The following is a 15860-nucleotide window of genomic DNA, read 5'->3' as shown; positions in this document are numbered from 1 at the left end:
GGAACGGTGAGCCCCGTGAACACAACTGGATGACCCTGGAAAGCACAGCCACGTTTCACATCCTGATTAAGAACCAATGGTGCAAGCGCTCCACACGTGCTTCATCTGAGACAGTTTCCTTTTGGAGGGGGTAGGCCAGTGGGGTGACTGTCAGTCTGGAAAGGCACACAATTATACGAATAATGAAGAGGGGAATCAGAACCTACGGTCCCAATACTTCGGTGACCAAGTCAGCTGCATCAATAAGCGGTGATGGCCGTGACCGTCTGTGTACGAGTTGTCTGCTTCTGAGGGCTCTGAAGCGTGCACATGTACTCAGGTACGTGTCAGGACTTGTGGTCAAGGCTCTTCACGCTGTAGCAGCTCACTATGCAGTGAAACACTGACCAAGCGTTCTTTTGCGAAATATTTATTGTTTTAACCGAAGGGCTTGGCCTAGCCCTGGAGAGGCAGGGGACACTCCTCTCCAGTCTTGTCCACACAGGGTCTGGCAACAGCTCTCAAACAGAAAGGCCTCTGATGGTGCCTCTGTTCCTGGGCTGGCCTCTCCCAGGTGCGCCACACTGAGGGGCTCCTTGCTGAACTGTGGATGCGAACATCAGGGCTACCTGGAGGACGGGGGCCCAGCTCACCATGGAGAAGGCAGGGAGGAGGGGATGGAACCGCCCCCTAACACCGTTTCAGTACAGAGGCAGCCCCACAGGGGTGCTACTCCAAGCCTTCCTTTGGATTTCAGGCCCCGGTGAAGATGTCTTTATAAGAAGCCGGTTAGCTAGGATTCCCCGTTTCCTGAGTAAGGGATTAAAATCTGGGCATGGAGTTTAGTTGTAATCACTCTATACCACCAGCATCAATGAAATCCAGCTGATGCTTAAGTTTTCGTGTGTTTCCCAGGGTACTGTCTGTACGTGGCTTTTTTTTTTTCTTTTTGAGGGAGGGTAATGTGTTAACACTTACAGATACAGTTAGAGTTTCAGAACGAAATTATACCTGCCTTATGACTTTCCTCTGCCTCCTAAGATCAAAAAAGAAAAAAACAAAAAACCAAGGATTATAGAGAAGTTGCATTTTTAATCATGTTACATATGACTTCCATGAAGGACTACTTGTTTCTTTGTAATGAATCTACTGCCTGGAATAATAAATATAAAAAAGAATAATACCAAGTTCGTGTCAGGAAAAATGCTAAGGCCGTCACAGGCATCGTCTCATTCAGTCTGATTATTTTCCTCTCTCGAGGTGGCCAGCAGTGCTTTGTTTCTCAAAAATAAAACAGTAAAAAAAAAAAGTTCTCCTAGGGTGTCCAGCAGGAGATGGATGGGTCTCCCCACTTCCCAGTGACCTTTTCTGTTATTTTCCCTCACTCCTGATGTCAGAAGAGCAAGCTGCCAGGGTCTTTTAAAGGTAATTTCCCCAGAAACCCCTAACCAGCTTGTCGCTAGTGTCATATTTCTTTTTAACTGGTCACGTCTGGAGAATGCTAGGGGACATGATGCCATGGATGTAGCAGTCTAAGCTGGGGACATTCCAGCTTCCATCTTCCTGCGTATCTGGCTCTGTGGCCAGTGATTGGTCTGCACGGGAAGGAAGAACGGTCCCAGCTACACCAGGACAATCAGAGCATGGGAGGCTCTTGGCCACTGATCTGTCCTAGTGGGGGGCACATCACCCAAATGTCCTACTCCAGGTTTTCTTATCTGAGCTGGGGTCACAGAGCCTCCTTCCTCTTATCTTGGACTGAACAAGACACAGCTCACAAGTTATCCACGGAAAGGAAAGCCTCTGCTATCTAGGCCACTATCTGTGGACAGGTGAGAACACTGCTGACCAGCAGAGAGAAGCAGGGATGGGATGGACCCGATACCTGCCAGGTTCCTGGGTCCCTGCAGCCAGCCCAGCTGCCTGTCCTACAGTTGGACTGGATAAATGAATCCATTCTTTTTTACCTAAATCCCTTTATATTTCTGTCACTTCCAAATCCAGTTCTAACTAATCCGGTGGAGAAAAGATCTAGCCCTGATGGGAGCCTCCAAGCTGCTGCCTGGTCATCTTCTTGAATCAACACCTGGCAAATCTCTAGATTTAATCCTGGCTTATATTTCTGTATCATGGCACTGACCATGAACACTCATTAAGTAAACAGTACATCTGGGGACCTAAATATCACCCCTTCCTCTGTGTGGACAGAACAGTCACAACATAAGCTCCTCCTCACGTTCAAACAAGAATTTCTATCAGACGATACAGCCCTATTCAAACCACCAGTGGACCAGAAGGATCCCATCACATTCTGAAGTGACACTGTGATGCTATTTTAGTATCAGCAACTAGATAAAAAAATGATAAAAATAATAATTGGCAGTGGGGGGCCAATCAGTCAGAAAGACAGACGGAGCATTACTCTCCAATGTTACCCTCACTTAAAATGTGAAGAATGAGAGCTCAGAAGGTGAGGACGAACAGTGGCTACGTTTCAAGTGGTTTCGGTTCACTGACACAAACCGACTCTTTGTGACAATTACAGCAGCTTATATGTAATTCATTCTGTAAAAATAGAATTCAGGCTGTAGAAATTCCTGATGACATCTATGTTACAGGAGGTTTCTTAGTTTTAGATACACAGGTGATCATCAACATTCAATCCCCCAGATTCCCGCCATCATAAAAAAATCAAAGCCTGCCACACCCAGAGCCCGAAAAGAAAAGAAACCATGTTGTTTCCCAGTTTGGCATTCCAGGGCTTAGTGGTTTAATAAAGTTCTGTGATTGGGCTCATAGGGATTTAAACAATTTTCCGTTTAACGGTTTAGCTGTGGAAAGGTCCACTATAATAGTATTTTAGCACCATGAACCTGTCGAAATCAACCTGCCCAATTATTCCAAACGACATTAATAACACCGGATATTACACTAATTGCGTCCAGTTTCTATGCAGACGAGGCCCCGTGGGGCTAATTTCGCCTCCTTAGGGGCAAGCAACTCAGCCACCAGACTGATTTCACAAGGAATCCCTCCTCATTACACAAGTCCGGGCTGCCAAACTTTTTTTTTTTTAAAGGTTAATGGGCCAATCAGTCATCAATTATTTTTGCGGAATCCTAGCAGGCAAAGGGTTAAAGGGCTAAACACAGCTGTAACTCATTTACATTTGAGGTTGCTTTCAACAGCAGACATCTGACAAGGATGCCTTTTGGGGGAGCGGGTGGAAGGGTAGGAAGACGGACAGATGCATACCTCTGTCTTGAGGGGCAGGAGATCTGGGACCAGAACCATTGCGCTGTACTTCTGCAAAGGCCAAGGATCCGGACCCTTGTGCCCATTTGATGCACAACGGCTCAAAAATGCCTGCGAGATGCAGGTGTACTGTGTACGGGGAGGCTGAGATTTGTTTCTCTTCTGAATTTACAAGAACCCAAAGTGTCTGCAGAGGTCACTCATCCCACTTTCTTCGTTGGCGGGATGAGGAATCTGGGTCCGCGTTCCCGGGCTCCCCTGCAAACCTGGAACCCAGACCCGGATGCCTATTTCTGTCCACGAGGCTAAGTGTCCTTCCCGACACATTTAATGACAAACATGATGAAAACCTGTTATTTAAATGGTGCAGAGATGACAGTGTCCAGCACGGAGGGGCCATGTGCCCACTGGCAGAGGTGGCCAAAGGGTCCACCAAGCCCAGAGGCTTCTAGATGGTCACCATTTAAAAATGATCTGACCATCAAATAGCCAAGGCTCGCAGGGAAATCGCTGTCGTCTCCACCTGTGACTTCTGTTGTCGCAGAACTGGGACTTTTGTTTTAGGGTACAGCACAGCACCCTGATGATACAGCAACTCAAACCACCGGTCAAGGGGCTTTTCCTCCTTAACGAGTATTTGCAATGGGTTTCTCTCCGTTTCTGCCTGAATCTCCACATTCTCTTTCCTTCGTGTCCTTGGGGTCTTGGGCTCCCATTTTTGGGGTCCTCACTCCCGCTTTTGGGGCCTTTCCCACTCTGCCATCTACTAATTGGGGCTGAGCTGCCCACTTCACCCTGCTGGTCTCAGCTCTGTGGTCCAAGGAGGCGCCAGCAGGGACTGACTGGGATGACAAAGGCTGTCCCTCCCTTTCTTTTGCCAGGGAGGACCTTCATCACTGACCCCAAAGGGCCTGAGGGAGCCTCAGAATCTTTCCTAGCCCAGTCCTCCAGGTAGCCACTATCAATTCATCTAAGTTGGAAACCGAGATGGAATGTGTTTGCTATTCTGCCCCCTCCCCAGGTCCCCCACTATCTACATACACCCTTCGAGATTACGCCAGGCTTGGTCAAACACAGCCCCAGGCTTTTATGCTAATTCTGAAGAGTCCCACAATTTGTAAAACACTTCAATATTTCTGCTTTCAAAGCATATATTAAATAAGCATGTGGTTTAGATATTTTGCCCAATTATGATGAAAACGACACACGTTTAAGATTTCAGCCCCAAACCCACCACAATACTGAAAGTCAGATTTTATCCATTTTCGATTTTTCCTCCCATTTTTGTAAGAAAAGATAAATGTGAAGGATTTGCTCCAGGACCGTGCAGAGCCAAGACCTATGGCAAAAAAGTGACAAGTTAAAAAAAATGCCCTCTTCCACTTGAGCTGTTCATTTTCAACAAAAAGAAAACATCGTTTTTTGGTCTTTACAAACACACACAGGTCATGGTTCTTGGGTAAATATTTTTGCAAGCTCTCAACTTGGTAAATATCTTTGTTTAGCCCAGAGTCCAACGGAGGTGGTGTACTGTGGTTTAATGTAGGACAAGAGTAGGATTGATTTTGTGAAGAAGTGAGACCCCAGAGGAGGGCACCGAGTGAGGACTGTTTACTGCTAAATGTTATCACAGGGAGATCCTCAGGAAACACAAAGGAAGTTCTGATTTTCCAAACACATTAGACAGAGGCGGGAGGGCAGCCGGAGAACCAGGCAGCACCAAAGCTGGTGCTTCCGGAACCATAGGGGGCCACGTGTTCCCTGAAATTAAGGAGAGTGTCTAAAATAAAACTCCTGAAAAAAATAAACGATTGGATCCCAAACTGAAAACCTCTCAGGAGGCAGAAGACGGATGTGTTAACATGTTTTCTGGCACCTGCTCAGGCCCAGGCACCCCGGGAAAGCTCGAGGCCCAAGCTTTCGGTTTAGAAAGAGCAAACCTGGAGGCCCCTGTTGTCATTTACCGGGTTGCTCTACACGCTTACCGTTTGTTACTCATTCTAACTTACATTCAGCACTTTTCAGAGGTCCCCTGCTCTCCTAATCACAGGGACATGGGGCCCAGGGCCCTTCCTCTGCTCAGAGCCTGGGGTGGGGATGGGGAGACTTGGACTGGCAGGCTCCAGAACCTTCCACGCTGCCTCCGCCCCCAGCTCTTCTCTCCCGGTTGCGGCTCAGCGCGTGGACGACTGTCAACCTCATCATTCTTTTAAAAGTTGAGGGCTGGAAATACCCGCAGTCTTGCATCTCTCCCCAGAGAGTCAGTCCTGGAGCTAGTGCTCAAAGGGTTTCTTTCCTAAATCTGAATTTATCTGCATGAGATCTTAACCTGTGCCATTCATGCTTGACGAGTGCTGGCTTTGGCCCATCTTGCCCTGCCTGCACGGACACATTCCACAGGCCTAAAACCCGTGTGCTCCACGCACTGTGTTCCTGGAGATGGTTTTCCATGACGTAAGCATTTGTGAGTTTCACAGCAACCACCGCGGTCACCCTCGCCGTGTGCCCAGCTCCCTGGTAAGGGCTTCGTCCGCCTCTCTCAATTTCTTCTTCAATTGTCATTCGAGGTAGGTTTTACGGTCTCTGTTTTGGAGAAAGAAAACTAAGCAGGGGAGGAGACACCCAGCAACCCCAGTAATTCACACAGCTCGGAAGTGGCGGAGCTGGGATCGGATACAGGCATACTGGACTCAAAAACCCAATTTCTACATCTGACGGTTCTTTGGAGGATGAGAGTAAAATGCAACTGGGGAAGGGTAGTGAAAAAAGTCTGGGAAAAAAGAAGTTTGACTTTTAAATCCCATCTTACATTTTCAGGGGCAACGTTTCCTGCCGAATCTCTGCTCCTCACTACGTAAATGGCGCTCAAGCATCTGAATCCTCTTTGCCGTAGAGACTCCCTGGCGCTCCTGACGCTAGCAGCAGTGGCAGTGGCGACCGTGGGCACCGTGTTACCGGCCTCTGGATAGATGACCTCACTGACTGTCCCCAGTTTACAGATGGGGAGACTGAGGTAGAGAGCGGGCACAGGAATGACCCCAAGGTTAGAGCTAAGCAGTGGGGACGTGAGAACCAGACCAGTACCATCTGCTCAAGAGTCTGGGCTTGAAACCACCGTGCACACCGCCGCTCACGAACCCAAGGTCGCGCGGCTTCTGATCAGGAACCAGGGTTGGACTGCAAGTATGTGAATGACTTAGGGTGAAGAAGAGCCCAGCCCGAGCGTGGAAGGTGGCCTCAGACGGTGGCCCCGCACAGGCCTGCAGGCACACGGGGCTCGGGGAAAGCTGCTGGGGTCTGGGGTGGGCACTGCATTCGGACACTGCAGTCCTTCAGAAGGACAGCATGACTCGTCACACCAGCTCAGGCCTTTTTCCTCCACTGCGGTGACAGGCGTCTGCTGGGCGTCACGGTCCCGACGGGGATGTGTGCTCCACGTCCATTGCTGAGCCCTCATCCGGGCTTCAGCTGCAGCTCTGACCCGAACACCTAGCCCACATGCCACGGTCTCCACGTGCCAGCGTGCCTTCCTGGGGCTCCTGACTGCCCCCTCTGTGCCTTGGTTTCTCCTTTTGTAAAAGATCAAGGACACGAGCACTCTTAGGGGTTACTGGGGAGCCACACGACAGGACGCCAGGAAGTCTGAGTACTCAGCCCTGCAGGCCATCATGACTCCGAGACCCCTGAATCCAGCGTAGTCTCGCACTCCACTAAACCCGCAGGGCACCCAGGGCCTCGCTGCAACTCCTCCCTCACCCTGCCTGACCCGCCTGGGCTGACCGTCAGCCCGTCCCCTCCATCTGCCTGGGCCCAGCATTGGGTACCCACACTGTAGCAGGAACCCAAGACCTGGGCAGGCCCGTCACCGGCTCAGGAGGGACAGTGTGATCATCATCTGTAATTTAACTAGACTGGAATGAGGTGGACGTCTCAGATCTGTGACTGTGGACACCGGGGGGTGGAGAGAGCATCACGGAGCTAGGCCGGCCATGGGAAAGGCCCGTTCTCATTTGCTCATACAGAAGGGATGGTCTTGGCCATCTGATGGAGGAAGGGGGTGCCAGTCCTGACCTGGGCCCGAGGGACGAACGATGCCCACCACGTGTGTTCTCCAAAAGGAGACTCGTGTTTCTCCACGGTGCGGCCTGTTTGGCAACAGTGTCCGGCACCTCTGAGTTCATCCATCTGGGCCACCACGCTGTGGCAGGGGACCCCAAACAGGCTTCACAGGCCTGTCTCTGGGGCAAGTTCCAGATCCAGGGACACGGACTCTACGAGCAGGGCTGAGTCGGGACTCTGGGCTATACTGAACCCGGCTGGTACTTGCGTGGCGCGGCCTGTTGGATGCATACAACGTGGGTGGGCCTGACACCCCAGGAAACGCCCCTCATTCCCCAATACATCTCTTCTTTACCCATTTACGCTTCATCACGTGCCTTCCTCTGCAGGAGCAAGGAGAGCTGAAACACCCCGGAAGAGTCTGCTGTTGGCCCAACTCACGGTGGGTGATGGTCCGCCCTGTCCCCAGCAGCGCAGGGAAGGAGAGGCCTGAGGACACCCGCACAGAGTCTGTGTGATCCCTCCTGGGCGACACTGCTCACAGACCGCCAGCCGGCCGCCCTGCCACGTGTCCTTCTACACAACGTCCACCTTCTGCTCGGGTCTGAGAAAAATGTTTCCAGTGGAGTCGAACATTCCCAAGTCCAGCCTCATCCACCCGATTTGATATACATTTTCCTCGTGGCTTAGGAGGCAGCTACGAATTGGAGAATCACAGCATAAATAAACTTTCCATCGCAGTCCGCAGGCTTCCGAGATGGAAAAGTTAAAGTTGCATTCTTGTGGAAGGAACTTAAATTTCACCAACCCTGGGAAAGAGCTGAATTGTTACAAAGTAACAAAGATTTTAAAATTAGGGCAATACAATACACACCAATGAGGTTTCCAGCTTGGTTTCAGAGATAATTAGCCCAATGGACAAAAAAAAAAGGGGAAGAGAAACATATTTTTGTTTGTTTTCTAATCCTGTCTATGTGCTTCCCTAATTAGTTTGGTTTAATTCGTTTTTATCACTCCTGACGTCCATCTTTGACCATTTCCATGAGCACCCAGGAGTGGGTCCTGGAGCTGAGAGATCTGGGCATATGTCCTATCTCCAGAAGATGCCAGCTACTCGTCCTGCAGAATATCACTTGACTTGTTGAAACTCCAACTTCTCATCTGTAACGAAGCACCTACCTGCCAGTGAAGATTCGATGAGATAATGTAGCACAGAGGCCAGAACGATGAACGTAAGAATAAAAGGGCTTTGGAGAAAGACCATCAGGTTCATGTCTTGGTCCTACCTGTCTTTCACCAGCCTGAATCCTCGGGTGAGTCCTGTAACGTCTGGGCTGTTCTCTCTAGATCTGGACTGAGGGGCGTGGACATGCTTCTAGGACAGGGCCTGGCGCACAGCGGGCACTCTCCCCTCTCCCCCCTCAAGTCCTAACTTCCTCTATAAGAAACTCTGGTGTCAACAATATTTTGTGGGTACCTCTGAACAGATTACTCAAGTGGACCAGTTTAAAAACCAGTCCATTTGGGGATGGGTGTACTTAGTGGAACACTCAAGGTCTCAGGTTACGAGAAAAGTTAGAATGTTCGGGATATGAATTTTCCGAAAGGATGATTTTATAGACAGAGAAGTTGTGATGACATCATATAGCAAAAGACCGGAAATCAGAAAGGCATTCTGATAATTTATGTTATATAATTATATGAATTCAGTACTATCATACTGAAAGCTGTATGAAATGAGACTGGATGCAGACAGACATTAATCTCGAAAGAAACCTAAAGTAAATGAAGAATGGTCATGTCGCTTAACTGAAGATTCATAAATGTAATCGAATGCCGAAGAGAAATGAAAGAAAATGTGAAGGAGACTAGTCATTATTTACTCCAGTATCTTCAGGACTGCCTTGCGTAGCATTGGCCATTGACGAGGGACCCTGAGTGGGTAGTGTTAACCGTATTTACAGATTTCAGACAGCAGAGAGCATCATGGTCCCTCCCCACCCAGGAGGGCTGGGCAGGGCAGTGTTGCAGGTTACCTGGTTGGTCAAGGCTGAGAAGTTCCCACTTCTGCAAACTGTCACACCTGTCGTGAGACACCTCCCTGCCAGCGTCTCCAGGAAGATCCCCAACAGCAAGTCTCGGGGGGGCTGTCTGCCTGCCTCCTCCTGCCCCCCAGCTTTGTAAATAACCACAGGTAAAACCAGACCTCACAAATATTTTTTAAAGGCCGTAAGTCAGTAAACACATTTGTTGTGATAAATGCACACACATACAAAAGAAAAGCATATCTGATACGGACACAGGGGAGAGAAATGATTACGCACTCTAAGTTGAAACACCAACATTAAAAAATAGTGAATGAGAATACTTAATACCCTTTAAAAGACAACAAGACATAATACTGCATGTGACTGTTTCTAAAATTCTGTTCTTTTCCTCTCTCATTTTGTCTCTCTTAAACGAGTGCTTTGAAAGAAGATACCGGGGGGTCAAGTTCCATTGGTACCTTAACAGACGACCGTTTCCCCTTGAGGAATGAAAAAACAAATTATGATTAAAAACAGGTCTTTAACAAGCCATCGTGAAAATGTAGTTTTGTTTTCCGGATTCATTTTTTTTTTCCTTCTGGCTGAGAGCAGGGCTTTCAGTGGCGAGACAGGAGTAATTGTGAAAGGAAGGAAAAAAGGATGGTGATATAAATCAGCAAAGGTTAATGACTGGGATGTGAAGAGGGGGACTTGTTTACAGAAATAGTGTGCAATTTAAAATTTACAAGAGATGTAATGCCACTGCTGGCCAATTGCTAAAACCAACAGCCCAGAACACAGTGACATTAAGAAAAATATTACAGTTATAATCACCCCCAAATAAGTCAATTAGTGTTAGGGCACGAGCTTGCGATTACTTGACCCATTTGGCTTGCATTTAAGTGAAAAAAAAAGTCCCCCTATTATCCCGAGATCACTGGATTGTGACCTATTTTGCATCACACGTATCGTACGCCAGCCTCCCTTACAAGGGCTCGGGCTGATGGGGGTGGTTTTCCTTTGCTTGGCATCAAAATAATTCTGACCCTTGACATTTGTAATCATAAAAAAAAGGGCAATTTATAATTGTGTTGTTTCAAATGAAGGCTGGGGTGGGGGGAAATTCAATCTGCTATTATACAAAAGCAATGACGGCTGTCTTCGGTGAAAAAGCAACGCAAGTCAATTTGTGAACTTTGGCACCAGACGACCTTTAGAGACACAACAATGTACTGAATTTACAAGCAAGAGCGGGCCATGCAAATGACCCGGGCCTGGCTGCCTCTGTATTAGAGCTGCAGAGAGCATTATGGAGAATGTTTCCACAAAACAAATTAAGACTGTTACTTAAATGTCACAGCACACTACTGTATTTGGCTACAGATCATTACACCTGATACTAACACTTTTAAAAACTGTAATAACTTGGGAAATATTACATTGAGTGCTCACATGTATAAAGGAAAAGAAAAAAGAGAAGAAAATAGGTTTGTGAAGTAATTTAAACATCACTACGACTGCAAGGGAAAGGTCAAAATTTAAGTAAGCTGAAAGGAACATGAATGGGAAAATAAAACACACAAACAAAAAGATGGAAAGACCACGGGAATGACTGTGCAAACACAATCAGGGTGCATGCGGCTTTGGGCGAATCGCATTTCCAGTTGTGCGCTGGAGAGGCAGGGAGGCAGGAAGGCTGGGAGGACGCGGCGTGGAGGGGGAGGGGGGGAGGGGCGGCGTTACCTTCGGTGTTGGTGCTGCTGTTGTGGATATTTCGCAGGCTACCAACACGGTTTAGTTTCCATGCTTTGCGTTTGGCTGCATCCCGAGAGCAGATAGGGGAGAGGGGGAACAAGAGAGAAAACAAAAAGGAAAAGAAACAGATGAAAAGGGGAGAAAAGAAATGTCCAAGTAGCACGTGACGTCACCTCCGGCCTCCCGGCCGGGCCTCACCACCCCAAAGCGCAGAGAAAACTCAGGAAGGGCAGAGGAAGGCCAAAAAAGCATCCTTAGCTTTGCACAGAATCCAACAAACGCCCAGGCAAGGAAGCCCATGCACCCCTTTCGCCCTGCTGGGTTCCACACGCGGCTACTCAAGACAGGGCAAAGCTGGTCTTTTCCCTGGGGGCCGGTAGCATCTTTTGAAGGAGCTACGAGGCCGGTCGCCATAAGCCCTCTGATTTGGCAAAACGCTGGGAGCATGTCAAATCAGAAGGGACTCTAGTGATTAGCCGTTCCTGTGTATGCTACAGATGGGAAGTGTGCAACGCCCAGAGCTGTTAAAAAATGAAGTACTTTCTCCCCAGACGTATTTTGATCTGGACAGGAACCTACACTAGCAAAACTCGACTACCATCTTGCTGTGGTTGAAGGGTGGTCCATTCTCCTTCCTATGGGGAGGAGGCTGGAGGCTCTGAATGGAGGAACCCACAGAGCACGTGCCTCCTTAAGCTCTCAGCTCACTGAAGAAAGCGTCCGAGAGAAAAAGACAAATACCAAGTTACCCACAGAGCAGCCCTGGGTTCAGAAGTGAAGTGCGGGACAAGTTTAACACAGGCATGACATGCCCACGGCTGACACGGCGTGCTGTGACTAACAGGGGTGAGATGTCCCCCTCCCACCTCCGCGGACCCTCTTCTCCACTGACACCTCCTCACCTCCTCCGCCCTCCCAACCCCCCACTCGGGAATGCAGACACCTGTGGCCAAGAGGCTGCCTCCTGCCAGCCCTTCAGAGGAGACACGTTGTAAAAAGCAGAGTTAAACAGGGTTTTGAGGAGCAAGTCTTCAGGCTAATGTGACTACACATCCGGCCACAGATCCAAGGGCTGCACGGACAGCGTGGTCGGTGACGGCCACAGTCACCCACGCTCCTGAAGAAGGGGCATAATCGGACCATCTGTCTCTTCTGACTTCCACAGCCGGGAAGAGAAACTCGTCAAACCTTGCACGCGGCTTTCATTGGATAACCACTTGTTTAATGCAGGTAAGAAGCGCTCACCTGGCGAGGCAGGTGTGTGCATTTCCGCAGGTGTGTCTGAAGCTCACCGCAGAAAGCTAGGCTAACCCACTCGGTCACAGGCTGACCAAAAAGCGAGGCATGCGCTGGCCAGTGGCCAGCTCTCTCACCCCAAAGCATTCCTGGCTTAGGACAGATTGGCTGTTCTTGCCTTTGGTAGCATTAAGGCCAAAAGACTCAACCTCAACTAGTACGGTGGAGGCTTCAGGTCTTCCCAGAACCCCAGACCCCCGGTCTTCACAAGGGGTTCTGCTGCTGGAGCGAACCTCAAGCACTTTGGTGCACATTGGATTGCTCTGGGGTGACAATATAAGATACACGCGAGAAACAGGAACACGGAAGGGAACCAACGCAATTCCAAAACGGTACTGTATAATCAGGAGGCAAATTTTATGTTAATGAGAGTACAAACTAGCTGTGAGTTAGCTGTCACCTGATTCGAAATGAGAAAAAGTGAAGCTATAACTAAACAACTAACAATGACCTTGTGGCTTGAAAACCCAAATAATTTAATAAAAAATGTCTTGGGAATTTGGGGTTAGCAGATGCAAACTATTATATATAGCATAGATAAACAACAAGGTCCTACTGTATAGCACAGGGAACTATATTCAATAACCTGTGATAAACCATAATGGAAAAGAATATGAAAAAGAATGTATATATATGTGTTAACTGAATCACTTTGCTGTACAGCAGAAATTAACGCAACATTGTAAGTCAACTATATTTCAATAAAATAAATTTAAAAAAACAAAAAAAGAAATGTCATCTCTAACCTAGTAAGGTTGGTGACTGAGACCCTTCTATAGTATATGCGTCTAAATTTAGTTTTCCATCAGTGGAGAAGTTTCCCTTATCTCTACATCCTTAAGGTATCTTATCTATAAGGTTACCTGTCCCAGGTAACACCACACACGGCAACGGGAGTCTCAGGTACACCCACTATTACAAATGTCATTCGAGACAAAGGAAACCGGTCACGGTTTTCGAGTGTTTACTTTGGAAATGTTCAGTGGATATTTACCGAGTTCCTCGTATAACTGAGACATTCACAGAATTAAGCGTGTGCTTAATTATTTCAATAGCCCGAGCTCTGGCGTCTTGGCCCATGTTTCACAAGTTCCAGAAAGTCGTGGCCACAGAGGCTGCACTCCTCAGTGGAAAAAGTTACCTCTTTCTAAAGCATTTACATATAAATAGGCAGAATCTGGGCTGGGCACCTCTGTGCAAGGGAGGGGAGCTCTGGTGCAGAAAACCTCTTTCCTGCCTGCTTTCCGCCTTGCATTTTTCATACCCCAGTCTCCCATTACCATATGGATATATAAGCAGGACGTGAACTTGCAGCCTGGTTTTCTATTAACCTATTGATGAAATAATCAATTTTAATGTGTAAAATGTCATGCCTTTTTCTTCCTCTTAAACGAATGGACTTTTTCTGGCTGATACCAAGGTCCTGAGACGTGCATTTGTCTCCTGGGGCATTGATTGCTCTAAGTCCACTTGTTTAGAAGCTTCTCAACGGGAAAATACAATCATATTATCATCAATAAAATCTCTGGTTATGTGCAATGCTGCTGCCTGGATTCACCGCTAAAGGAAACGAGGACACCGCAGCAAACGGACCCAGGAATTATCCAACCTGCTGCCGCGGGCTGGATGCCGAGCTCCACTGACCAGCACACGCACGGCCGTCATGCTGGCAGCACCCCGTGACCGCAGGCCTTTGGAATAGACGGTGATTCTTTTTTTTAAAATAAACTTTACTGTTTAGAGAAGTTTTAGGTTCACAGCAAAATTGGATGCAAAATATTGAGAGTTGCCACGTAGCTGCTGTCCACCCCCTACTCACCCCACACACAACCTCTCCCAATATCAACATCCCACACCAGAGTGGTACATTTCTTAGAATAAATGAACCCACACTGACGCATCATTATTTCCCCAAGTCCATAGTTTACGTGAGGGTTCGCTGTTGGTGTTATACTTTCTGTGGATTTGAACAAATGTATAGTGACATGCATCCACCCTTATAGTATCAGACAGAAGAGTTTCACTGCCCTAAAAATCTTCCGTGGTCTGGCAACCACTGATCTTTTCATCAGTTTTGCCTTTTCCAGAATGTCATATGGCTGGAATCATACAATAGGCAGCCTTTTCAGACTGGTTTCCTTCGCTTAGTCATATGCATCTAACTTTCCTCCGTGTCTTTTTAATGGCTTGATTGATAGCTCATTTCTTTTTTTTGTTTTGTTTTGTGGTACGCGGGCCTCTCACTGCTGTGGCCTCTCCCGTTGCGGAGCACAGGCTCCGGACACGCAGGCTCAGCGGCCATGGCTCACGGGCCCAGCCGCTCTGCGGCACGTGGGATCTTCCCGGACCGGGGCACGAACCCGTGTCCTCTGCATCGGCAGGCGGACTCTCAACCACTGCGCCACCGGGGAAGCCCGATAGCTCATTTCTTCTAGGTGCTGTATAATACTGCCCCAACTTGGAAGCACCCAAGACGTCCTTCAGTAAGTGAATGGATAAATAAACTGCGGTAATCTAGACGGTGTTTCTTGAGGACGTCGTGTGGACTAGCTCAAATGACTAAATTTTCTGGATGATTTTTATTTTAATTAAAAAATTTTGTTTTAAAAAATATTTCAGGAATATAGTTTCTTTCTTTTAAACAAAGATGAACTTACTTTGCTTTTCTCACTCATGTTATTTCTCATGAAACTATTACTTCAATACAAGATCTCCCCTGGTTTTGGACAAAAAGGCAGCAGACTGTGGGCTTTTCCATCAGTGTTTTCCATTCTGCTGTTCTGCTGACTGGATAAACAAGAGTCTCTTCTGTGAGCAAGTTGCCACGATGCCTTATATAACTATTTAAATGGCACATGTCTCAGCATCTTGTCCGGTGTTTGAGAACATGCATAACCTCTCAATGGACACAGAACCCCACAGCACGTAATCCCAGATCTAGTGCAAACCAACTGTCATCCCCAATGCAGACGGTGAGATGGGCCACTTCTCCTTGCAGCCTGCAAGTTAAATGGAACTTTCTGAACCCCAGTCTGGGTTGGCAGAAACGTCAGCAGACCCAGGAAAGGGAGCCTTCAGCAGGACAGTGTAGCATTCTCCCCATAATGGCGCCAAAACGTGAACCGTGAACTTGGGTTAAACACCAGACTACTACGTGAATATCACAGCAAGAGGCGGCACACGGGACACACAGCTGATGGTTGAGAATTAAAAACAGAGGAGGAGGTGAAACTCGTCATTAGGTTGGTTGGAAGATATTTTCTGGGGATTAAAATTTTGCAAAAGGCAGGTGAAGACAGTACTCATGCCCCACATGATAAGAAAACACAAAGTTTACCGCCCTATAGTAACAGTGGTATTGTCACTTCCCCTTAAAATTAATAAAGAGCCCTCTTGCGTATGAACACTGAAGGTGTTAGTAAAACCGAATTTTTAAGGTGATCTTTGAATTACAAAGGGAGGAAAAAGAGAGGTGACTTTGGTACTAAC

The 15860-nt window shown here is 47.8% G+C and overlaps 1 protein-coding gene across 14 annotated transcripts in view; it reads right to left on the bottom strand.

Moving 5' to 3' along the window:
• Positions 1-15860, bottom strand: part of AGAP1 (ArfGAP with GTPase domain, ankyrin repeat and PH domain 1) — a 550828-nt gene that overhangs the window by 71106 nt on the left and 463862 nt on the right. For 7 of the 14 annotated variants that reach the window (XM_033424652.2, XM_033424661.2, XM_033424619.2 and 4 more), the window contains one exon: positions 11064-11138. The exons of the other annotated variants lie outside the window; for them this stretch is intronic. In XM_033424652.2, the coding sequence (XP_033280543.1) occupies positions 11064-11138 (75 nt within the window). The remainder of the gene's footprint in view (positions 1-11063; positions 11139-15860) is intronic. 14 annotated transcript variants of the gene reach the window in all.

This window comes from Orcinus orca, chromosome 7 (genome assembly GCF_937001465.1).
Source record: "Orcinus orca chromosome 7, mOrcOrc1.1, whole genome shotgun sequence".
Classification (NCBI taxonomy): Eukaryota; Metazoa; Chordata; class Mammalia; order Artiodactyla; family Delphinidae; genus Orcinus; species Orcinus orca.
This window is presented reverse-complemented; position numbering and strand designations above follow the sequence as displayed.